Source organism: Sylvia atricapilla, chromosome 18 (assembly GCF_009819655.1).
Source record: "Sylvia atricapilla isolate bSylAtr1 chromosome 18, bSylAtr1.pri, whole genome shotgun sequence".
NCBI classification, from domain to species: domain Eukaryota; kingdom Metazoa; phylum Chordata; class Aves; order Passeriformes; family Sylviidae; genus Sylvia; species Sylvia atricapilla.
In genome coordinates, this window is record NC_089157.1 from 2,219,401 (window position 1) to 2,246,016 (window position 26,616).

Sequence of the window (26,616 nt, forward strand, 5' to 3'; positions counted from 1 at the left end):
GTGCTGGCACTTCACAACCGTTTTTGGATTCTTTTCACAGTGGCTAGACCCAAACCAGAAATGCTCCATATGCTGTAACCACCCCTTCAAGAAAGCCCAGTATCAAAGCCTCTGAGGGCTTTGATACTGAGGCTGCACTTCTGGCTATGATCAGGTATAAATCAGGACAGAATCACAGAATTGTTTAGGCTGAAGAAGACCTTCTAAGATCACCAAGTCCCAGACATTAACCCAGCACTTCCCTATCATTTCTTACTGTGCCCTATCACAGGAGCAAATCTATTTTTAATTCCCAGGATTAAGATGATCTTCCTACAACAGAATCCATAAACATTACAACAAGTCAAATGTTCAAGGAGCAACAATAATTTTGCCTCAACGCCAGGGACACCAGAAACGCAGGTAGGCTTTGCACAAGAATGCAGCTTATTTACCAGTAAAATTTTGACTGCAGGATCCAAAGATACACTTCCCCAGGTAAAAAAAACCAGTAAGCTTCCTTCTTACTCTACAGTGCAATCCCACTTCAGACTGTGGTTGCAATAGCCTGACCAGGGCACTCTACAGGGACACTTCTCTTACCTGTGGCACCTGCTCAATGTCCCGGAGAAATATTTGCTGGTTCCTGGAGACAGATGTGGATCTGTGATAATCTACCAGCTCGTTCAAAGAATTGAACTTCACCACCCAAAGGAAATACTTGCCAGCCCCATCTCTAAGCACCTTGAAGTGCTGCACATCATTTCCAAATCTGTGTGGAAAGAATGAAGAACATAAAAGAGCACATTATTAGCCACAGAGAACTCCTTTTGGGATCATCAGTACAGAGTTTGGAAAAAAAGGTCCTCCAGGGCACAGTGAAAACTGTCAATGACATTGATAACATAGATGCAATCCCACAGCTGGCATCATGTGTACTTCTTGATGTATGTTACACATGCTCTCACCTGTGTTGCTGAAGGTGGTGTAGAATCCCAAGGACAAATGCCAGGGACTTTGCAAGGTCACAGTAACACAGCTGCACTCTGGTGCTTTCCACCTCACATCCCTAAACCCAGGATTGCCAGTCAAACAGCACAAGCACTTTAGTTTAGCTCTTCACACCCAGCAGTTTCACAACTGACTCGAGCCACTCTCAGTCTGTGCCACTCTCGCCATGGTCCTCTGCTTCTCATAGTCCCAGTTCCTCCCTCCCACAGCATCACTGGGTACGTGCAACAATGCAATGCATGAACATCAGCTCCATTACAGGTAAATTCCTGGAGAAACACTGCCACAGGGAGGGCAGGATTGGCTCTTTTGGCCACCAGCATGACTTGTGCAAGGGGCTCTCATATGAAACAAAAGGACCACTGTGGTCTTTAAAAAAAGCCCAAAACAAAATGTAACAGGAAAAACCCCCTCAAATCCCAAAATGTTCAAAGATGATGTTGCACATAAACCAGACACTTTAATTTAATGTTAACAATTTTTTCTGACAAATGACGGCATTCAGTTGAAGCTACATTTCCAGTGGTTTTGCTCTGAGTAAAGAGGAACTCTGGAGAAGTCCACTGGGATTTTCCAGATGACCAATGCATTGGTATTTTTACTTCAGCCTAAAACACTGAAAACAGAAGACAACTGTTTCCCCTTGGCTTGCATGGCTCCTATACATCAGTGGGGAAAGCAGACACTGCCTTGAAACATCTTCTGGGTGCTGCCTCTGCTCCGCCTTCCTCAATCTGTGAGCTCACAGTTTCAAATCCTACAGATCACTGTTTAGGAAAAGGACTTTCCTAAATCATACACACAGGAAAAACCACCCAACTGAGACATTACCACCAGATGGCAACACCAGGCTGAACAGGCAGGCTCAGCTATGCCATTTAACTTTCTGTTTCTTAAAGGAATGCACTTCCTGCAATTGAAGCGTCCATTCATATCTAATATTCCAGCCCAGATGACTCTAACCAAGACAGAAATATAAACATCTCTAAAATCAGTGGCTTTAATCCAGTTTGCTGGCATGACTCAGTGCTGCTGTTCAGAAGGACAAAAATTTGGTTACAGACCAAAGCTGACCAGAAAAAAAGAAACAAATCTTGTTGAGACTGAGAGCCAGCTGGAATTGTGCATGAATAATAAAAAATTTTGTAAGGATTCTAATGAAAATCTTGTTTATTTATGGTAGAAAGGGGAAGATTACAGAAAATAATTTAAAAATCAAAAGAGCAAAAATCAACTGCTGAGGACAGATTCCCCCCCACCCCCATTCTACATTAAATTACTTCATATACCTTTTCAAGTTTCTAAAACCCCACTATTTGAGTGACTTCAGATCAGAGAACTGCTTGTGTTGGGAATCACCTAAGGATCAACTCATGCCAACGCTCCTTCCATGGGCAGGAATACCTTTTGCTAGACTAGGTTACTCCAAGCACTGTCCAACCTGGCATTTAACATTTCCAGGGATGGGGCAGGCACAGCTTCTTTGGGCAAGCTGTGCCTTAGTCTCACCACCCTCACAGAGAAGAATTTCTTCCTAACCCATGTGGAATATACTTGTGAGAATTCAAATGTACCTCTGGTTTCAGAGCTCCATGTCCCACTGCTAGGCAATGGGAATATCACCAAAGTATGTGTCGAGCAGAGAAAAGCATACTTGCAAGTGTACTGCACATAGAGGATAAAATAGTAACTTGTACTGCAGAGGAGGAATGAAGGAGGATGGGAAGTTGTCCATTCTGGGTGCTTTGTGGCTGTAAGAGGGCCACCAGACCTCGGCCTGTGTGAGCCACATCCCACCAGGTCAGTCCTGCAGACTCACTGCAAACCAGAGCAAAGATGTTTGTTCTACTAGGGAGGGAATAAATGTCACTAGAAAAACAGGAACGCTATAGGCCATCTGTGATATTATTCCTGCTCCTCAGTACTGACAATCACCTGCCCTTTATTCACCAGTCCAAAGGAGCAGCAGATGCTTGATTAGCACACAATTGCTCCTGGGCATGACTTACTTGACTGAGAGGGAGAAGTCCCCAGGAGCACTCTCACTCTCCCTGATGAGGAAGGCACCATCGTGTCTCTGTTTGCCCAACATTTCTTCAGCCTTCGCTCGGGGAATCTTTCCAAAAAACCACCTGTGTAGGGAGGAAAAGAAAAAAAAATAGGAAAAGTTAAGAATTTTAATCCATTCATGGAAGAGCCAGAAACACCACAGCTCTGAAAATATGATCTTCCCTATGCACTTCCATCCTGCACACTTGGAAAGGGCATTTTGTATCTAAATCAATTTCTTGTCTCTTTCAGATCAGGTGGTAAGACACATCTCCTTCAGCAGAGAGAATCAATATCTTCATCCAGCAGCTGTTTGCTCCTGCAGCCCAGAAGAGTCCAGTCTCTGAGCCCTACCAGAGTCCTATGGTCCAAGACAAGTATCATCTATCAGAAAGCTGAGGCAGGTGCCAGGACTGCAGTTACACACAGACCAAGTGAGAAAAGTTCCTTCAAGGTCTCTCTGCTCCATTGCAGAGGAGTGCTGAGCTAGGCATGGGTTCTGTTCCAGAAAATATGCTGATGACACTTGTTTCAGGAGCCTCTTTTCTTGCTTTCTCTCACAGGCAGGACAATCCAGCAGCTTTCACAGGAGGGGTCACATGAAGTAGCTGCCTCATGCAAACCACATCCAAAATTCTCACCAGCCACAGCCTGACCATGACACCAAGGCTGAACCTACCGCAGGCCACCAGATCGTCAGCACCAACCAACAGCCTGGTCACAGGATCTTTGCCCCCATTTACATTTGCACTTCCAGACTAATCCAAGATGAAAGGCAAAGAAGGGATGAGCCGTAGGTCACATGGCATGAGAAAAGCAGAAGTATCTTCACAACTAAAAAGCGGAGCTTTCAGCTCTGAGGAACAGATCACACAGGACAGCAGCACTTATCACACCCACACCCACGCAGATGACTGACCTTAGAGGAGAACATTTCACAACAAGAGCTCCACTCACACAGCCCACTGTCTGCAGTGAAGGTTTTGCTGCAGTCAACAAGGCAGTTGCAGAATCCTTCCTGAAACAGTCATTCTTAAGAGAAGCTGGAGCTCTCGTGACCTCAAAAAGTCACCAGATCTTTCTCTCTAAGGGAAAACTACCTCTAGAGCTGAAGAAGGACTGATTACTTGGTTACCAAACACACTTTACTTGCTTGAAACTCTTTTATCCCCTGGCATGAAAAGCAAGTTTCCTTCCTCAACCATCCTATTTCCAGTGATCAAGAACTTCATGGCATTTTGTACATTCTGGGTGGCTTAGCACCTGTGCTGCTTCTTGGAACCCGAGGTGAGGTGGTGGCAGACCACCATGGGAGACCCACTTGCACTCTGCTGCCCACAAAAATCGACCAAGAGAAATTTTTAAGTGAAACTCTTTCAAAATTCAAAGGAAGTATTTCATTTCCCAGGCTTCTGACACTACTGTCAGAAAGACAAGGAAGTCTTGAATTTTCTCACTGCCAAATGCTGCTTGATGCAAGCTTTATATTATGACTTCAGATATCTTGCTGTATTTCTTGTTTATAAAGTGTCTTAATCCTGTTTAGTTCTTAAATAATTCTCAATTACTCATGTGACAAAGTCTCACATTAAATACAAACAAAAACCAACTTCACCTTTCTCTGTAAAATAAGAACGAAAGCCTGAGAGAGCTTAATAGAATTCTTCCTGAAGCCTCAACAGTTTACCTGGTTCCCCTCTAAATTTTACTGCATCACTACAAAGTAGAAGTGTACCATTCTTTTAAAAGACACAACACTTCCAAAGTGACAATGCCAAACTAAGTTTTCTGCCAGCTGCTTCTAAGACACTTCAAATAGAAAGACTAAAAACTTCTCACAATTCTTGAGCTTCCCTGCAGTTTTATAACTTTACTACCACATTAGTCAGAGTAAAAGAACCTGAATTAAATGAAAAGAAAATGCCAGAGATGAAACAAGGTTATTTTGCAGGACTACTGTCTACTTAAGAATATAGTTGTAAAGCAACAGAAGTGTTGTGCACATATCTTTGCTACAGAATGTCTGAAAAAATTAACAAACATCACAGCACGTCAAAAATCACTTGTGGAGAATTAGGCAAAGTGACAACGACATTCCCACAACTTTTCTCCAGCAGGGATAAGCCTGATAAGGCTTGACTCCAACAAGCTCTGTAATGCAGGTGAAACTCATCCTGTCAGCACTGCAGAACCAAACACAGGCATTCCTGCTGATGCTGCACAGCCAGAGGGAGGAGCTGCACTGATTGTACAGCACAGGTTCTCATCGCTTCCAGCCTCCCCTCAATCGGCACTTCGGCAATTTTTTTGGCTTCACTTCGCACAATCATTTCACTTGGCTGAGTTCCTCCACAGAAATTACAATACTGCTAAGTGACTCTTCAGCAATATCCCCGGGACAAGCTGATAACAAACACAAAGACCTGAGATAAGCCTGGATCAGATCCATGGTGCGTTTCAAAAACAGCAAAGTCTTCCCTTGCTCCCTTCAAGAACAAGGTGTTGCTGTGCCTTCACAGTAACCTCCCTGCAGCTCTTCTCTGCCCAGCCTAGTTCTGCTGTCTTCGCTCTGTTAATTGAGGTGGCAATTCAGATTAACCCTTCAGGTTAATCCCCAGGTGACTCTGGTCACTCAGAGGTGCTACATTTTCCTTTCAGCTTCACTTGCTGGTAGTTACAAAGTGATTTGTAAGATTTGCAAAACACAAGAAGAAACACTGCAGTTAATACCAGCGGTGCAGTTGGAAGATTTAAGTCTTGGATCCTAGGACAGGATTTAAAGCCATATTCAGCTGCTTTCTTTCCAAAACCTCTTGAAAATGATTTGATGATAGTCTGAGTAAAAGAACATTCTCTTTCTCACTGCTCAGCTGCCTGCAGTTTGCTTTTTGTATGACCTGTATGACTAGAGCTCTGCACTACAGCTAAGCCAACATTACGCTATAAAAACTTTTGCATAATTTCCCAGGGTTGTTAAAATGCAGTAGTTAAGACTCTCAGCATTGCTGACACATGGCACTGCCTCCAGGTGTCATCAGCAGTTTAAAACATCTTCAGATAAGATCAAATTAACTATGCTTAAAAACCACTACAAAATTCACCCACTTGCAGGCTTAAATATTGTTCATTCCCTTTTAATATAAAAATAAGTGTAAAAATGACAGGTCTATTCCTCTACAACAAAATACCATGGAGGATCACAGAATAAACCCATTATTGTAGGAGACATCACTGCAGAATAACTCAAACGCCTGGAAAATTGTCATGAGAAGGTACAAGCATCAAATCAATATGAGAGAAATTGCAATGTGGATTTGTGATCCCCTAGTACAATCAGAGTAAACCAAACATGTTACTACAGAAAACAAAGCTCTAAACAATTTCAGAATTTTCTTTTGTGTCCTTTCTTCACTTCCCACTTGGCTGCCCTAAAGTGTGACACCTCTTCTTCTTTCTTGGGGCCAGGCACGCAGAAGCTTCCTCCTGATATTTCAAAAGGGCCCTTAGAAAAATAATTCCTGATTGCATTTAACTGCAATATCTTCATTATATAATGAAGAAGTCAACACTTACATAAATCATCAGGTTTTGTGAGCAAATGAAACGCTCCAGCTCCTTGTAAAAACCCTGATTACAGGTTTTGCTTCTCCCTCCTAAACCTTTCTTGGAATCTGTTACCCAGAGCCTGCTGTTCTTGTTCAGATGTTGCAGGATCTCAAAGGTTGGCAAAACTGAAGCTTAGCAGAAGACAGCAGAAACACATGAAGTGACACAAAGGAAACACACAGTCATGAAATGCTACAGTTTTCATATGCGGGGTTCATTACACCTAAGGGGAAAGGTTCAAAGTAGTTACTCAAACACAGCTCTCTGGAGCAGCAGTTCAAGGCAACAGTACTTGTGTAACAGCACTGGGAGGTCAGCCTCTTTTGTGAGCAAGGTGTTGGACCAGATGACTGTTACAGGTCCTGTCCAACCTTAACAATTCTACGATTCTACACTCAGGATGTGACAGACATACTATAAGTTCGACTCCAAACACCCTTCACCTTTTGCAGAGCTGTGAATGCCATGACTTTAACTCTTAGCTGCTCAGTAAGTAAAATGGAGGATCATCACAAGAACACAGACACTTTTCCAGGGGTAGAGGTAGTGACAACTCTCTACACTAAATGGTTTTCTGCTGGCTTATGGCTGCTAACCCCAAGGCTGATCGGTCTGAACCTAAAATACACCAGAACAAGCAGCAGAAAAGCCTCCCAAAACACCCTGCTATGCAGCTACTGTGAAAGGAGTTAAAGCAAACACTACAGCCAGAGACACGTAACCCACCAGCCTTCCTTTATTGGTCCATATATTTGAGTAGATCTGGTAAAATTTTAGCAGAAAACCATCCTTCTGTTTGTGAGGATGCCCTGAGTAAGACCAAGGGAGCCTATCCCAAAAGCTCTACTTACGGATGGGGTTTCATTTCTATGTAGTTCTTGGGAATGAAGCCGTCTTTTCCATTGAGTTCTGCCTTGTACCAATTCTGATCGCATTCTTCATTCAAAACCTGAAGGAAGGAAGCAAACAAAAATTAAGCTTGTGATACATTCGAGATACAAGCAAGACTGATGAAGGTACCAGGTTATTCTTCCCATTTGTGTTGAGCAGTTTTTATATTAATAAAGTCAAACACATTCAAACAGCAAATGTAGACGAACAAAGTTCCTTCTTTTTATTTTTTAAGGGGATAATTTTCTTGCTGTAATTTTAAACATGAATGAAAGATCAGGAGTTGCAAGAGAGGAGCCACATGGAAAGGTAGTTTTAAAAAGCATAAATTGATATTTTAAAGCACACTTGCTCTAAAAACTTTGATGTTTTATTTTTCATTGAATTTCTGTCAACTGGTACGGTGCAATATGCAAGCCTGGTGCACTGACTGAGAGCAGTCCCTCCAATAATATAATATGTTCCATAAGTAAAACCATGCTGTTGTTTGAAACTACCTCTCCTCAAGATGATTTTGTGCTGGAAGTAAACATCTCTGAGAACCTGCCCCCTTCCCTTCAAGATTAAACACCACAACATCACTTTTCCTCGAGCACTTTCATTTCTTCTCAGCTTTCTCAGGAGGATCCCACAAAAAGCTACATCTGAGTTAAAAAAATAAAAAAGCTTCAAGTCATAGAAGTATCACATGATTAGTATTGCCTGAACACAGGAAGATGAGGAAATACAAAGAGAAAGAAACATGAATACAGATCCAGAGATCACATACTACACACACACATTTATGGTGAAGATATCTACTGAAACCTCCAACTAACTCTTTCACTATGTCGTTATGTTTATATAACATCACCATCTCAAGGATGGTGAGAGGAAATGAAAAAAAAAAAAAAAAAAAAAAGGAGGGAAAGTAAAAGCAGACAGGAATTTGCAAGTGCATGCCTTATTCTTACAGTTGACAGGAGAGCTTCAGAAAATTAAAGATCAGTACTTGCTGACTTTCAAAAACGTGACACACCAACACCCTAAACCTGCCTCACTGCTGATGCTATGTATGACAGAGAAAAACCTCAAAACTTACTGAAATGAAATGTGGCAAAGGAAAGAGAACAAAATGTGAACCTCCTCAGTGAATTACAGTGGGCAGTAGTTACCTGGATATTCCTTAACTCCCAAGGGAGAAGGCTGGTGGGATGTACATTCCCCGGGAGCTAGCACATCCACTGGGGAACTAGCACAGCAGCAGGGCCAGTCTACAGAACTTGGGTGAGCAAAGATACCCATCTTTACAGCCCATTTCAGGATATTTTCAGCTCAAGAGGCTTTAACACCTAAGAGATCCCAAGCACTTACATGTGGATGAAACATTCAAGCTGTCTTTTGTGCAGTTACTACTTTGGGCATCCATGCATTTATTTACAAGCACTGTTCCAGCATGCACGGCAGAGTTCAGTCATTGAGCTGGGATAATCTGAGCACAGCTCATGAGCAGCTCAAGCCTCTGTTACAGACTCTGAGGTAAGAGCTCACACATGGAGAACTGCCCTGGATCAGCTGATGTCTGCTGGACTGCCTTGGAGCTGCAGGACACGGACCTGGGCAGGAACTGGTTCCTCCTCTACATGAAATACAGTGAGAGACACCAGCAGCAGTTCTGGGATACTGAACAGGGATGAACAGGGATTTACACACATCAAAAACAGGTGTGTAAAATAAGTGAATTGTGCAGAGACCAGGGAGGCCAGGAGCTGAAGTCCGGATCTGTAACTCAGTCATTTAAAGATTTCAGCACACAGCTTCCAAGAATCAGTAATTTTGGGCTGTTCTGTAACTCAAGCTGCCTTCACTAGAGTCCTGCACAATAGAATACAACATATTTTTGTGTGATTTCTAAAAAAACAATCTCACATAAGGGTGTGCATTCCTTTATCAGAGACATCCCTCATGAGCTTTGATAAGCTCATGTGCTACAGACTCATTTCATCACCATCACAGAGCAGTTAAGGGACCTGGCAGTCTGTTCTTTTTCCAGAAAGATGGGTAAATTGGAGTTTCACCTGAAGGACCCTGCCACAGTTTTGGGGGTTTGGCTGTAGGTATTGAAAAATTATCAGAAATTCTAATGCTCAAATGTAAATTATTTTAATGAGTTTTATCTTGCTCTGAAGATATGCTAATACATTTGGAGGAGCCAAATCACATCGGGCTTGGGATATTCATTAATGCCTGGCCTGAAGCCAAATGCCAGCAAGGGAGCAGTGCTGAGAGATGCATTAAAGCTTTGTGACCAGAGTAAAAAACAGCTGATTAAAGGCAGGGTAAGGTAACTGCCAATATACCTGCATGTCCAACCTGTTCAGGGGACTTCTGCAGTGATGAGCCCTCCACAGCTCCCTCCTCAGCGGCTTTGTTTGCTCCCAAGACCTTTTCCTGCCTCACACCCAGGCTGGTTATCTTCGCAGCCGCTGTCTTTTCTAGGATCATTTTAACGAGCTGTTACAGCTCCATTCACAGCCTGGCAGGCAGCCAAGGATCCATGCCCTGTGTTATGGACCGGAGAGCTCACACACACACACAAACCCTGTAGACACCCTTGGGTTCCCCTTCTGGCTCTTCCAGAGAGAACAGAATTCTCTGTTTTCTTTCCAAAGCTCCATGTTCTCGTATCATTTCAGCAGGAGTCATCTCTACAACACAGATCTACAAAATCATTTCTCCTGACAGTGTCAGACACCCCTGGACCTGCTCCCAAGGCTTAGCCAAGCAGAACTGACTCGTACTGAAGTGCCTTAAATTCAGGACAACTTTGCAGTCACGTGCACAAGGCTGGAATTCTGGTAGTTACTATGAAGTTATGGAGCTATTATAATGAAAACTGCAGAAGAGTCCTTTAAAATTTCAGCTTTCAAAAAAAATTATGCCACTAACATCCTTTAGTGAAATGCAACTAAAAAGTAAGTCAGGAACACACATAGGAATCTTGTGCATTGATGTATCTGCCTTTGATGTTTGCATCTGACACTGCTCTCTTATTTTAAATCGTAAATCCACTGAAATTAAAGAATTGACTTTAAGTAATTAAACCATTTTACTGCAAAACGTTTTATGAAAAGCACACAGTAAATCCATCTATTCCATACTTCCAAGTGACTTCCAGATAATGAATCATATTAAAATTTATCATCTGGATATTAACACAAAGTGCTATGCCTTTAAGAAAAAGAATGATTCCTAACTGAACTACAGTAAGATTTCCCTGAACTTATCAAAGCGACAAAATTTAATCTAACTACCACATGCATAACTGGATTTTGCTTTGAATAATTCACCAAGTACAAAATGAAAAAGCAGATAAATTAAGTAACAAAATGAAACTTTAAAGATTCACTGCTCCAAACTGGACAGCCTGCAAGGTCTGCAAAAAACTGGAAACACTTTTGCCTCAGGATGGAACGGCCCTTGGGAGCAGGGTACTCACCCTTAGACAGGGTGTTAAAGCAGAGGTGCTTTAACAGCTTTTCATCTCACAGAAAAATGTCTCCTTTTCTGCTCTGAGAGTTACAAACTAGATAGAACCCACCAAGTAAAAACTGCTTCAAGGGAAACTGTCTGGATTCAACAAAGCAAGTTCACCATAGCCCAATAGAAACCATTTTTGTTGTCTGCAAATTTATTATAAATGGTGACACAGGATATTCAAATTCATCTTCAGGGTTTTGCAAAGACAACCCAAGATATGGCCTGGTCATCTGCAGCTCCTGTCTCATCCTCGTGGTGAACAAATTAATCCTCCTGCCTCTGGCTGTGTGTCACCAAGGTGACACTGAGGCAGGAATGGAATCTTAAGGAAACCTGGGGAAATCTGCCCATCAAACTGACTCAGAGCAGGCCAAATCAGTTTTTCTTTTCTTGATTTACTCATCGCACACAGTGATTTAATTTTAACTGCAAACTTTCAATACAAAAAGATATATTGGACAATTAGGGTGACTCAAGAACAAGTAACTGCTGAAATATTTTAGGCTATTCCTTAAATTCAATTTATCACGATAACACAAAGGAAATGCAAAATATCCACATTTTTCAGAACAAAGCCTACAGCACCACGTTTGGACATCGTTTAAGACTGTAAATACTTGTTCTCTAGGTAGATATAAAAAGCTGTGGAAATGCTTAACAACCACTGAGCAAATATCACCGAAAACAGTCAGAGAAAGATTATTCCTTAAATTGCACTCAACTACCAAGTATTATAATGTATTACCTAAATAATGGATGTAGATTGCACTATAATGGCATAATGTGTTATGGATACAGGTTTTCATTCTCACTCTCCCCAGCTCCCATTATCACTATAGAAACACTTCTTCCACCCACAGCTTTTTAAAGGCACAAGAAGAGCATAAAACACAAACTCAAAAGAAAGTAATTCAGAAATTCTCCCCACCACAACCAAGTCCAGGGGTCTTTCTTCCCCATGGCTCAGTGGTGCTTTTGTCAGAAGCCTTATCTGAAGTGATGCTGCTGCTTCAACACACAGGGACTTGGCACATGTGCACCCACAGCCTTTTACCACAGTAGCAAGGCAGCTGAAAGCAGGAGTCCAGAACAGGAAGTTTTGAAGCTTTTCAAAGGAGAAGGCTGATGTCAGGGTTACCAACTGCTGTCTTTAGTTTCTTTGAGAAGAAATAATGTCTAAGTTATTTCTAAGTTATTCATCTTGAAGGAACCTGGAAACTCCTCTGATGTAAAATACATGACAAAGTTGGGACAACAAACCAACAATAAGGTCACAGACAAGGCCACTCTAGGATCTAAGCTTCTCTTGCCAAACCCTAAATAATATTGTCTTCCATATCTGCTGCACAGAACTACTCACCACAGGAGGTTTATGCAATATAAACGTTTATGAACAAATCCAGAGTTACCCTAAACTTCTGAAAGGGTTGATGGGGAGAAGTAGCTGGGAAATATTACAGGAAATGATGTTATTTTTAACTGCATGAGATAAAGACAAGTTGTCACTATAATTCCATGTAGTATTTTGGCATGCAGAACTCAAATCCATAGGAGCACTGACTAAAGTCATCAAGAAATCTACAGCTGCACTGGCTGGCAAGCCTAGTAAAATCTGTTGTAACAAAGAAAACTTTGAACAGAGGACTGCAGCAAGGAATTAGCATTCAACCTTGTACAAAACCATCTTTTATTGCTTTTTGTAGGTAACAAAAGAATATTTGAGACAAGTTTATGTTAGCTGAATCACAGTGAAGTCTAGCCACAAGGACAGAACTCAGCATAGATTAACTCACCCTGCCTCCCAGGCCTTGCCAGTCTGGCATTACCATGTCCCCTCTGGCAAAAGCCTTCAATTATGAAGAGGTATTTATTAAGGATAATAGGAAAAAGAGAAGTAAAAAACCAATCTAGACAACAATTCTCCTTCCCTATGGCTCATCTTTTTTGGTTCATGTAGCACAAAGATGGGAGGAAAAAAACTAGTATTTTAAAGTATACTGCAGTGAGCTCCAAAATGTCTAATGGAGATCCTAGAAGAAGTCAAGAAACTTTGAGACAGGTCTTGCATTCCTTCTGTATAGGAAGCTTCTGCTAGCACAAACACATGGAGGTAAAATGATAACAAATGTGCCAGTTCTGCCTCTGCTCTTCTGGTGGACAGAGAGATGTCAGCACCAGAGACCACAGAATCCCCCTCGAATTAGTCCTCCCACCACTACCACCTGCATAAAAAAGGCTAAGCTGTAGATACCACAAATAGCCTATTTTCAAAAAGGTTGATGAAAAATCTTCCTAACAGAAAGCATGGCAGCCTGAAGCAAAAAATCAGTATTAGTGATTTTACAACTCAAATAAAAATAGCTTTACAGAGCTTGAAGTAGCTACAGCTCACATTCTAATTAGGCTTTCCACATCTCAAAGACCCCCAAGTGTTTCCAAACAGCAGGGACTCTCAGAAGTGAGATTCATTTTATGTTCAGCAACTTTTATGGTACTTAAGTGAACGCTAATTCTGACAAACTCCATAATGTAAGGACTACTGCAACATTTGATGCTGCAAGGAATGCACAGTCTCATTCCATGCCCGATCAAAATGGAGGGCAAACCAGTGAAAAGCTTGTTAGCACCGCCTGAGCTCCACAGCTTGGCCCAAGTATGTGGAGAGCAGAATGCTCTCCAGAATGCTCAGGGATTCACAAGAACAGTTTCCTAAAAAGAGGAAGGGGAGTGTTGTTTTTCCCCAACAGACCAAGGGTTAGTTTATAGTGCCTAAAGACCAGGACCAGCCGCCTTTTATTACCAGCTGTAGTGCTCAGGATGTTATCACGGAAACAGAAGACAAAACATCCTTCCTTAATCTTCAAACCCAGTCCAGACCAAATTTGGAAGCTCTGAAGAACACAGCATTTTGTCGGTTTTCTGTTGTGCAGTGTGGATTAATTCACTCAGGTACTACTAGGGATGGGCATTTGCTTGTAAATGAGCTATTCACTGAAGTTTTATTTAGCACTGCTTAATTTAGAATGAAACAGGGTCCCAGCAAAACCACCATTGCTGAAGCACAAACTGAGGAACAGATAATGTGCTGAGGCCTAGAGAGCTCTATGCCATCCTCCCTCTTTTTTCCTGAGGAAAGAAAACAGCCTTGTATTCTGAGTACAAACCTGCTTTATCTGGGAGAGGTTCAAATTCCAAAACCAGACCCCAAAAGAACCCAAGTGCATATGCACATGTCTACATAAAGAACAGAGCACACATTGCCTTAAGCACCTAAATAAACCCTCAATTTTGAGAAGAAAAATTTTGAAAGAAGTCTTTTTATGTACTGGTCAGAGTAAAGTCTCCTGGTTTCTATTCCTGTATCTGCTGCTAACACCAGTGCTATAAATTCCAGGCCATCTTACAAGGGCTGTTTCAAACTGCAACTTCAAGTTTAGCAACATGGACACCAAGCATAAAACACATCTGTTACCAAGTGCCCTAGACTATTTATCCAAGTACAACCAACTACGACCTTTCAGTAATAAAATTATGAGCCTTTTGTAAGAGCTCTTGGCATAAGCTCTGAGGGATGAAGGTTGAAAGTCACTAGCAGAAAATAATAAAAAAGAGCTAACGAACATTCCAATGACAGTGCTTCAGAATTATTTTCGAGCTTAACAGAGAAACAGCAGAAATATCAGCAGTGGGTTTATGGCAGTTTGCAAAGCATATCAGAATTATAGATTTCTCACTTTCTGCACTTCTCTCACTGTACTGGCTCTGTTCGAAGCCAGGACTTGATGGCGTGTCCCAAAGAAAAACTGAAAAATGTAATGAAGAACAAGCAATCATAGCACGTGCTTGTCCTTTTAGAGCTTTACAATACACATGAAGCTGGTCACTACAAGTAAAACTGAAAATACCTTGGGGAAACACACATGCCCGACAGCCATTCAGGTCAGACATTCACAGCTTGCAAAACACAATCACCTGCTTTGCATAACAATTTTACTTGAACACCCAGCAGCTCCTACTTCTATATGCATGTGTCCTACTTTGTCCTGCTATCTTCCACTAAAATGCACGGCTGGAGAATGTATTTCTCACCATCCCAGGCAGAAGCAGATACACCTGTCCCAGAGACAGGGACAATGCCTCTGATTATACAGCAGAGGCAGGGCCAAAAGGCAGAGAACTTGGCTGGCTGTCCCATATGTTGCCTTTGAACTTGCCACAGTCAAGGACCAACACATTCACTAGAGGACAAGTGAAGGTTTGCATGATGCACAGGATAGAGCATCATAAACAACCAGCCTCTCATCACCTCATGCTTGGTACCCCAAACCTCTACAGACAAAATTCTCACAATTCCTCCATCAAGAATGAAAGAGAAAAAATGCTGAAATTAGGACAGCTGTCCTTTCTGTTCTAAATGGAGAATGTGTACCATTACCCCTGCTACACTTCATTGCCCAAGAAACCACCAAACCCAACACTCCATCCAGTACTTTCACTGTTAATTACTGCTTTCCCTAGCACACAAACTCAACAATTTACCTATCACTTTTAACCAGACAGGATTAGTTATTTGTGGGGTGACATCCAGCAACTGCTTCATATGGGACATTCCCCATTACAACCATTCTAATGCTTGTACACAACAGAGGGGCTGTGATGTATGTAAGTAACAGCAGGTAAAGTCCAACAGGATGTGTTAAGGGAGACAAACTAATTATGAACGATTGGCATCTTGTAAAAAAACTACACTGCATAAGACCCCAGTACTGGAAAAGCTGGGTGGGAGAAATGATGATTATTAGTGGGACAACCTGAACTTAATCTTTGATCAGAAAATTCAGGGTATGTGACCAGAGGGCAGTTCTGCAGCAGCCCTGTGGACATTAAACTACAGTTGACACTACTGCTCCCCAGCTACAGCCTTACATGCACCAAGTGGAAGAATGATTTTGCATGGTGGGCAGATATTACAGCCCTGTCTGTACAGCTCAGGATCAGGTGACTTGGATTTCAGCCAATTTTCCACAGTAATGTTTGGGGTATTTTCAGAGGAACTGATACTAAGTGAGTTACTCCCTATCCTGCATCGGTGCAGTTGATTATTTCTGCCTGCAACTCTGACAGTTCATTGATCTTTGTTGAACATCTTCCTGTTTTTACATTTCTTGAAACCATCATGACAGGAGATGTCACCTAAATGAGGTCACTCTGCTTGCAAACAGACTGACAATGACAGTGGACACAGTTCAAGAAGGGTTTGGACCATGGCCTCGGGCACCTGCTGTGACTGCTGGAGCTGTCCCGTGCAGAGTCAGGAGCTGAAATCGATGATCCTTGTGGGTCCCTTCCAACTCAGGATATTCTATGATTCTATGACAACCAGAATTGATAACCCAGGATGCAGTGATAAGTCTGAGTGACTAACAACATGATGTACTTAGAAAACCTGGAAAAACTTGAAAGAAAAAACGTACATGCCTTGCACTGATCACCAGACAATCTGGTGAGGAGTGAGCCACACACCAACGCTGCCTGCTACCGAGCAAAAATGAAGGAAAAAAATGTAAAGGCTGTCCAAACCCCAACCACGTTTCTGTGGAAGTACAATTAGAAACATTATCTGCTGCATTTTAAAACATGCTAAGAAAAGGTACAACCCCATAAAGGCCTTAAAAAAACTTACATGAGCTCAAAGTATCAACTTTCAGTTTTTGTGTCTAAAGGAAGCAAATTAACTTAAGCTGCAGCTGCTGTTTTTTCCAGTGAAATGGCTACTGCAAACACACAAGCAAAGGGTCCAACATGTTTCCAAAGATCAAAACAGGCAGATTTCTGCTATTAACAACAGTAATGTAAGTGAAGGGAGGACTGTCAAAAAAGGCTTTCAGCACAACTGGCATATATTTACAAGACAGAAAACCTTTGAATTTTTTTTCTTTATATGCATGGTTTTGTTTCAACTGTTTTATTACAGTACTCAGTACACATTCATTTTACACTGCTGACAAGTTAAGAGAGCAATAAAAACCTTAACTTTGCTTCATCTGGTTTTAAAATTTAAAAGCTTTAGCATTCTACTAGCATATATTCTTATTTAATATTGATTGCTTAATATATTACAGCATTCTGTAAATTTTACACAATGTGAAACAGTCTTACTCAGCTCTTTGTCAGAAAAATTCCAGGAGTGATATCTGGCAACTAATTATCTACAGGACAAAGCTGAAAAATGTATTTGAAAAAACTATGCAACACTGTAGTTATTCTGATACTACTGAACTTTTGTCCATCTCTTACTGATGGTCCTCAAAATCCACAGTTAATTCATGCCTTGAAAGGCACAAAAACTTGTCCTACTAAACACAGAGCCAAAATTTCGTTGATTTAAGCTTTTATTCAGGAATAAGGATAACTGCAGGCATCCCTCCACACAGTCAGCAATCAAACTGTTAATACTGATACTGTACACATCTTGACCTTGGAATTAACCTTACTCAGGAATTCATATTTCTGAGCAGGAGCTCCTACCCTGCAATAGAAACTCAGAGGCCACACTCTCAGTTTGGGATGGCTCCAGTTTTGGCAGCAGCTCTGTGAGCTGGTTTGTGCAATGGCTGCACCTCTCACCTGTGCTCCCCGAAGTGGGAACAGGCACCTGTTTGGTTCCCCACACTGGAGAACTGATGCGCAGAAGAGTTTAGGGAGGTGCTGTACTTCTCAACTGCCTGGTTGGCTCCACAGAAAGTGCAGGGCACAGCTTTGGGAGGGAAGCAAGAGAGGAGACAGGAAGGAAAGGAATTGGGCAGGACTGCTGGAGTGGGCACTGCCGCGAAGGAAACACCCTTAGTTCCAGTTTCAAAGGACGCAAAAGGCTTCTCCAAAATTCTTGCAGCAATTCACCTCAAAATGTACACATGCAGGAATAGTTCCACTTGCTCAAAGGTTTAAACACAGCAGATTAAGGGGAAGAACGGGACAAGAGTTGAAGAAGGAGCACGTGGGTAGTCCTGCTCTGAGGCAACTAAAATTCAGAACTCACTGACTGCAAGTGGGAGGAAGGGAATTGAGGAAGCAAGAGTGAGTGACGCAGAGACCCAGATGTATTTGTGTTTTCTGATAACAGGCTTATTTGCTCAAGTGTTAAGACTGGGGTTTTTTTCAAACTATATACAAGCTGGGACCTTTAATGGATAAAGATGGAAAGGAGAGTCAGGTCAGCCACACCTTCATGTCAGCCAGCCAGGTCAAGCTAACAGATCCTGGCAAGACACATCTAAAGATTTCTGTAGCACAGACAGAAAAAACTCAGTTTTCACGCATGAAACAGCTCTGAAGTTCAGGGACACACAAGAAATGCTGGTGGGCTCATCCATCAAATCTGTTTTTGTGCTCTGTACTGTCAAGAATGACAGCTGCTGGTCCTTCTGACAAGTTTAATTCTTTACAGGTTACATCACCCAGGTGCAGAGCAAAAGTCATCCTTTCCATCCTACCACACATTTCAAAACACAGGAGAAAGAAGGGCTTTATGGTGTTGGAAATTACATGTTAATACCAGTGCACAAACCTCACACCTTTTAAACATAGTGCATCAAGTGAGTGCTAACTGCAATAACCTCTCTGCAGCAACTGAACAGTCAGAACTTGACAATCAGTATTTACTAATTTCTTTCACAGCTAAGACCTACACGGACTTTTCTGCTTGTCCCCGGGGCATACTCTGTAATTTGAATTTGAAAGTACAGAAGAAGGGAAAGCCCACGTTCCACTACCCTGAGACAGCTGCCCCAAATGTCACTACCCAGGTCACATCCCAGCTGCAAAGGCTCGTAACTGGCCAATGAAGCTCCAGCTGCCATTTCCTCTTAGCACCAAAAAGGTTTTACAGCCTCAGTGATCTAAGAATAGTATTATCATCATCTATTTAAACTGCATTTTCCCCAATTTCAAAATATATCCTGACCTCCCCATCCATGCATTTCAATCCCCATCCTACTGAGAAGAGTGAAATAAAGGGGGCTGAAATCTCATTTTGAGATAAAAAATGGAAATTACTTATAAAAGGAACAGACACAATTTTCTGAACAATTGCTGCAAAGCAACAGTGCCAGGAGATCTTAGGCAGGGTCTGAAAACCCCTCCACAAACTACTGTCAGTCTGTGCAAAGAAGCCTCTTGAAACACATACCTATAAAATACATATGTTTCCATATAATATGTTGCAAGATAATAAACATATAATTAAATTGATAAAAATACATTTTCCTGTTGTTAGGATGGGCAACAAGAGTTGACCTTGCACTTTTGGAAAAGCTTAATTTAGCTTCACTCATAAAATTTCCCAGACTTACTGACGGAGAAAAAAATTATATAAATGCTTGTGTGATGGAAGGACAAAGATTTTTATTAAGCAGACTTCACAAACAAAATGGAAAAGAATAACTAATGATAGTTAGACCAGAAAATAGTATTTAAAGTAATCTAGAAAGCTTCATTATTTTTCTACTGTGTTATGAAAAATCATGATCCAATCTCCAGGCTACATGAAATGTTCAGATGCAAGGCTTACTGCAGCTGTCTTACACCAACAGACACCACAAATTAAAGACTTGCCTCATCAATCCAGGGCTTCAACAACTCTGCTAGAATTTTGTGCAGGAGTCTTATGGATCTTATTTACAGGGCCAGCCCCTGCCTCAAAGGAACTGCAACCTATGCTCTGCAGTGACAGCTATAGCTGGTCTGTAGCTGCACAGATACTTGGATTAACAGACACCAGTTCTACCAGCCTCGCTTGTTTGAAGATGGAACTAAAAAAGTCCCCAGGCATGTAGTGACAGGTAAGGTTTAAACTCACACAGGGGACCTAGCCCAGCCAACCCCTTTGACCAATGAAGGCACCCATACCATTGGCAGAGTTAAGATCCTTAACCAGTCACCTATGTAAGTGTGGGGTATTTGAAGCCCCTATAAAAGAGGGCACCCAACAATAAAATTCGACTGTTGCTGCATGATCTCACTGTGCTCTTGTCACATTCCTGTCTCCACCGTCAGCGACAACTGGTGACCCCGATGTGATAGAACAAGCTGCTGTGGGTAGAGGGACAGTGGGGAATGGCTGCCTGCAGCGTGGGGAGCTGCAAGGAGCCACCTGCAGAGCTGTGGGATCTCAGCAGGGCAGTGTGAAGAGCTGTGTGCACAACTGCTAAAAACAACCTGGAGAGCTGTGGCTTTTGGTCCAGACCCCTTATAAACAGAAGATGCTGCTGGGAGAAATGGAAGCATGGGCTTCAACACCAGAAGACCCCATTCTACAGGTATAGACTTTTTTCTACAGAAAAGAGGTATATGATATGACAAATGGGCTTTACTAGCCCTGACAGTGTGGTGTGAGAGCCACAGATTGGATGGGACTGAAGGGCCCACCCTGGACTTTAAAACTTGGGAGCGTGCTGGCCAACGTATACTTGCTGCAGCCTCCATGGGCGATGAGATTACTGTCCTTGACGTTATAAAGCCCTGGAGGGTCATCAGGGCCTTACTAGAACAGCTGAAGAATGAGAGGGACGTGAGGACAGCAGCGGGGACACCGCAGGCACCACCCACTGAACCCTGTGACAAAAACAGAGCTCTGGGCGAGGTGGTGGTAAGTGAGGACACGGCACCAGGCGAGCAGGGGAGGAGGATGGGTAATGCAGTCACAGTGTACCATGAAACCAGCATGCAGAGCCATGAAGCCTCCCTGGGCAGGGATAATGTGCCTGTGGAGTGCCCTGCTGCTGTCTAGAACCATGCCACCACCCCCTGCCAGCACACACTGTCAGCAGAGCACAATGCTGCTGAACCCTGCAGTGGAGAGCCGCTCGGCTGCTGCCCAGCCGCTCTGCCTGCGTCCCCTGAGACCGTTCCCATCCGCTGTGAGACAGCACCTAGCTCCTGCCGTGTGTCTGGGTGCTGCTGAGCCCCTGGCAGCTGCCAAGCCACGTCTGCCACTCTGTGCTCCGTGGCTGTTACAAGTGGGCATTCTGTGACCACGCTCGCTTGTGCTGGCTGCATCCTGATGGAGGGCCCTACAGTCCCAACCACACCTGAGTGGCCATTTCACCTGTGTGCGCTGGAGATAAATGTCATACCCAGAAGGAATGGTGCACCCGGAATCAACGGGACCCTGGAATCACCCCTGCCGCTACTGCGAGTGCACCGCTGCTGCTGGAGATGGAGCAGCCCCTGGGACACACACTGATTCAAGACTCAATAAATACTGGAAAAGACGCCCTCAACACTACTGATTCAGCGCAGCGCTGCAGTTTTCCATTTGACCCCGGTGGGTTTGGCTGTGCTGGAAGCCACCATCTTGAGGAGCCCTGTACAGCCCTTACCCATCAGGAAGGGGGACAGTGAGGCCTCAGGCCACGCTCTTCCCACTGCCGCTGCTGCTGAGCCAACACTACAGCCACAGCTCCCCAGGGCTGGGGGTTGCTCTGACAGCCAGGCCCCTTTCAAGAGCGGGGCCACGGCAAGTGCCAGTGCCAAGCTGGTGCTGAGCCACCCCTGCCAAAGGAGCAGAGCAGGCCGGTGTGCGGGGTCGGGGATGCTCCACTCTAGTTGCAGACGTTTGGAGGTGGTGGTCAGGACCCACCTGGCTGCTGCAGCCCACCACAGCCATTCACTTGTTGGCAGCTCAGGTGTCCAGCATGCAGGATGAACCCTGATTGCCGCGGAGTTGACATATTATAAACTCCTTTGATAAAGTCTTCAAACATGGGACATGACAAATTAACGATTTTTGATTTATCTGACAAGTAACACATTTACAGTAACCCAGGAAAAATTGCAAAATACAGCTCTAAAAGCTTAGAAGGTTATTGAGAAAGCACCAAAAGGAAACCTATTAAATGTAGTTGTGGAGGGAAAGCCTTACATAATATTTATCTAGAATTTATCACCTTATTTTTGACTGGACATACTTCGTAATAACTCTGAAAATGGCAATATAAGGTATACCATGCAGAGGAAAATGCAACGCATAGACTTCTAAATCCCTGTACCATTCTCTATGTACCCTGTAATCAATGTCAGCCTGCAATGACAGCCTTGTATAGAGCCTCAAAACTATAAATCGTAGAAAACCAACAGATTCTGCAGAAGTATGAGAACCTAGAATGAAAGTTTAAAATAAGTCCAGAATAGAAAATAATGTTCTGTTTTTGAATTCAATCTTTTCTATTATAAATTTAAAAATACTGTTTATTTTAAAAATTCTGAAAAGAATATTTTAAGATCATGAAAGCAAACAAAGGTACTAATTTGGTTTAGCAGAGAAAATGCTCCTGCAGTTGGGTAACAGTTTGCAAGTTTACACGTCTAGGGAGATTTATATGTTTGCAACTCACATTGTTCAAGACAATGAGCACAATATAACCTGCTCATAACTGGCAATATCCTTTAAGATCATATGCCTTGACATAAAAGAAAGTGCAATGCTTTATTTACAATCAAATGGGAAATGTATCTAAGCTTATTAAGACAAACAGGTGCCTTGCAAATAGAGAAAAACTTAATAACTTTTAATGAATAAAATTCCTAGGTTATAAGGAAAATATGCTTATAAAATACATATGCTTTTAATTGCTTTATAGAATTTTCTTTGATTTTATCTGATTTTTCTGAATCTTAGCTTGTAAATGTTCTAAGGGTTTTGTTAAATTTATTTCAAAGGTATTTCAGACAGCAGGAGCAACAGTAACATTTTTGCATTTCACTTGTAGATAACTCCCAGGACTCATTTATTTAAAATAGGATTTAGTTTGTAGAAAGGAATATTACTGTTTTAATCTGTAACTAATACCCAATGTTGACTCTTGCAAAATGAATGCTCTTGGAAGTGCTGATTTGACAATCTTAAATACTGCAGCATTCAAGACAAAACAGAAACCTAAACCAAAATGGACACTTTAAATGCATTTGTCTAATGACAAGCCATCAATTAAGGTAGACTGAAACCGAGATCTGAGACCCTTTCTACTAGATATTACTGTCCATATTTAATAATCTTACACTATGTTTTTAATATTTTGACTTTACAAAAGCATTCTATAGATGCAGCTGAATAGTGCTGTTACCCTTAGAGTGACAATTCACTTATGATTTTACTCAAGTACCTCAAGACATTACTAACACAAGGATATGTCATTCCTAAGATGTGACTTATAAAACCTAAGATATAGGATGTTTCCTTTAATAATTTTGATTTAGTTTAATGAATGGTACTTTCAGAAGCAGTTGTGTACCTCACTAAAGACAAAATGATTCCTACAGCTTGGGGGTGTGTTACACGAGTATTCCCTGCTCACTAACAGATGAGGCCATTGTAGAGCCTGCACACAGCACTTTAAAACATATATTTTTAAACAGAAAAAGGGGGAATGCCTGGTGCTATCTATACCCTGAATCATTTGACACTATTAGAAGGACTTTAAATATTTAAAGATACAAGGACTTAAGGATTTTTATATATTATGGATATGAATCACATACCAGACCTAAGACAAATTGTTTTCCCTGTTGATTGGTTTTCCTACTGTTCTAAGGTTGAAATGTTTCCTCTTTAAGAGTTAAGTTGTAAGTTTGTAATAGTCTTAATAAAGCATGCCATTTTGAGAACTTGTATTGTTGGAAATCCCACCAGACAGCTCCTGGGAATGAATGTAACATCTTCAATGACATGTGGGATGCATCACTGACTGGGAGAAGCTAGGCTTGTCGAGTTGGGTGGAATCATCTATCATCTTGCTGTTTTTGTCATCCTATCTGCAAGGGGCCCTGCTGAAGGTGACAAAGGACACTTCTCATTTTTTAAACAGAAAAGGGGGAACTGTGACAAGTATGGCTGGTCTTTAGCTGCACAGATAATTTGGATTAAGAGACACCAGCTTGACCAGCCTCACTCATTTGAAGATGGAAGTAAACAAGTTCCCAGGCATGTTAGTGATAGGTCAGATTTAAACTCAAACAGGGGACCTAGCCCAGCCAAGCCCTCTGAACAATGAAGGAACCCATATCATTGGGCAGTGAGCTGGGCAGAGTTAAGATCCTTAACAAATCACATATGTAAGTATGAGCAATTTGAAGCCCCTATATAAGGGGGTGCCTGACAATAAAATTCGGCTGTCGCTGCATGATCTCACTGTGTTCTTGTGGCATTCCTGTCTCCGTCATCAGTGACACTCTGCTTTGCCAAGAACCAAGTTCAGGGGAGAAAAAAAGAATAGGTTTGTGTTTGCCACAGGAAGGGTTCACTGTGCTCATTTGAATTATTCTCCCCTTACAACAGAGGAGATATGATTCATATCAAGTGTTAAAGTCAACGAATTCTCAACATCTTTATTTTTCCTTCCACCCTTGACAGATGCGCACTGAAGTTATTACTGGGAGAGTGTCACAGCAACAGCTCTTACCATCTATTCCCCCTTACTCCTCCACTACCCCAAATGGAACAGGCTTGCTATCACTGAGCCAGCTCATGTAATTCTTTATTCTTTGCAATTTCCTACCTCTCATTTGAAAAAACAAATACTTCACTGTTATCTAAAAATATATTAAAACATTGCCAGCAACTCGGCACTTAAAGCAAAACAACCATCACCACCCAGTGTGAATGAACAATAGAAATAGCATTTTTGGTAAGGTAAATTTTTAAAGAGTTCTTGAGAACTGCAAGAAAAATAACTCAAGGTACAAAACGAAAGGGTTGCTTTTGCCATTATAAGACCTGGCCAAATGCACAGCCCCAGGGCAGGAATGGAGACTGCCATCCACATCAGCTTGGGGTGGCTGATCCAACTTGCATGGGAGTTCACCCAGCACAACTAACTACTTTATATCAAATCAAAGATAACCTTACCTTAAAAAAAAAAAGTAAACTCCCACACAAGTCCAACAAAACAAGCCAAAGCAAAAAAAGCCACTGAACACAAAAAACCCCAAAACACAAAACCACAACAAACCCAAAGCCCATGAAACCCTTGTCCAGTTCACAGGGCAACTCTACCAATGTCGCTGCTACCACAATACAAGTGACACTCAACACAATGTCTGGTCTGTAAAGCTTGGACATGTCCCCAAGACACAGCTCCACAAGTGGAGTTTGTGACAGAGCTAAGATCAGCTTCTCCCTGTATTTTCTTCCCTCCAGTCATTTATTCTCACCTCTTACCCCCACGCTGTGCTGGTCCAAGTGTTTGAGGAGTCAGTCAGGACAGAGTGAAAGAAAAGAAACAAAGAAACATCATTTTCAAGGGCTCAGTTTTTTCTAACTTGTTTCACTCCCATCACCAGCAGCTGTCCTTTCGCTTTCTTTTCATTTTCAGGCCAGAAGAAGCAACACCACTTGTTTCATAATTGATGCCCAAAACTGTGTAGAGAGGACAGAGCTTCCTCCCCAAGTTTCAGACAAAGAGCTCCTGTAATCTTCAAAGTCCACCTGACAATGTTTATTCAGTGAAACACCCCAGTGCAGAAGTCTTTTCTGACACAAACTACAAAGTTAACCCTTTACAGTCAGTTAAAACTGAAATGACTTGCCAGTAACCAGAGTGAACCTGTAGATAAGGAAAATCCAGGGAATTTAGTGCTCCATTTGAGTTGTCCCTTCTGCATTTTAACTTACCCAGCCAGCTATGTATTTTCCATCATTCTGCATTAACTTCTGTGTTCTTGTAAGAATATAAGGAGACATTCAGTGAAGTTTTATATTTTGGTCAAACACTGAGACAAAGCTCCAGAAAATGCCATTTCGTTTCAGAAAAGCTAGTAAATAAAATAATTTTGACCTATTGGGAACTAAGAATTTCCCAATCTTCTGAACTGTAATATCCACTACTAATTTGTTGTCATATGTGGATTGCAAGCTTTGTAACTCAAAAGAGTTGATTTATCCATCATTTTAGACTGTCTGTTAAGACAAAAACCCCTCCCAAACAACAAACCACCACCAAGTGTATGACTCTAAGTATCAAAGTCTTTGAGTGCTTTGCTATTTCAGGACAAAACAAACATTTAATCAGAAGTTTGTAGAACATACCTCCACCACCTTTTTTCACTGTATTTTTGTAGCTGTTGAAGAAAGGGTTAAAGCCAGGACATTTTCAAATCTTGAGATTAAGTGTAATGAGATCAGAATAATAAGATTACCATAATCTGCCTCACACACATAGCTAGGATCAGCCCTAATCTCTTCATTTTGAGACAGATGGAAAAAGCATAAAATCGGTGATAACAGGAGGCCAATTTCCTAGAATCGGCAGCTTTGCAAGCTTCACCATAGCTGTAAGTCAATATTTTGCTAGATTTGTACCTATTTAGCCAATTCTAATATAACACACTGGAAGGGAGACTCAGGTATCTCTAAATCCACACTACATAAACAGTAAGTAATACATCAGTGTAATTTTAATATATTGCAGCATATTAATGACTAATTTACTGAGATTGGAGCCAGTACCATTCCTAGATGCTTTAACTGGAAATGCAGCAAGTAAAGAGCAAACCATTTGAAAAACA

At 41.9% G+C, this 26,616-nt stretch overlaps 1 protein-coding gene across 1 annotated transcript in view; it reads right to left on the minus strand.

Moving 5' to 3' along the window:
- The window catches only part of GRB2 (growth factor receptor bound protein 2), a 52,730-nt gene that overhangs the window by 3,163 nt on the left and 22,951 nt on the right, over positions 1–26,616 (minus strand). The window contains exons 3-5 of the mRNA XM_066331978.1: positions 7,497–7,594; positions 3,000–3,122; positions 583–751 (exon numbers count right to left, since the gene is read on the minus strand). Of these exons, the coding sequence (XP_066188075.1) occupies positions 583–751; positions 3,000–3,122; positions 7,497–7,594 (390 nt within the window). The remainder of the gene's footprint in view (positions 1–582; positions 752–2,999; positions 3,123–7,496; positions 7,595–26,616) is intronic.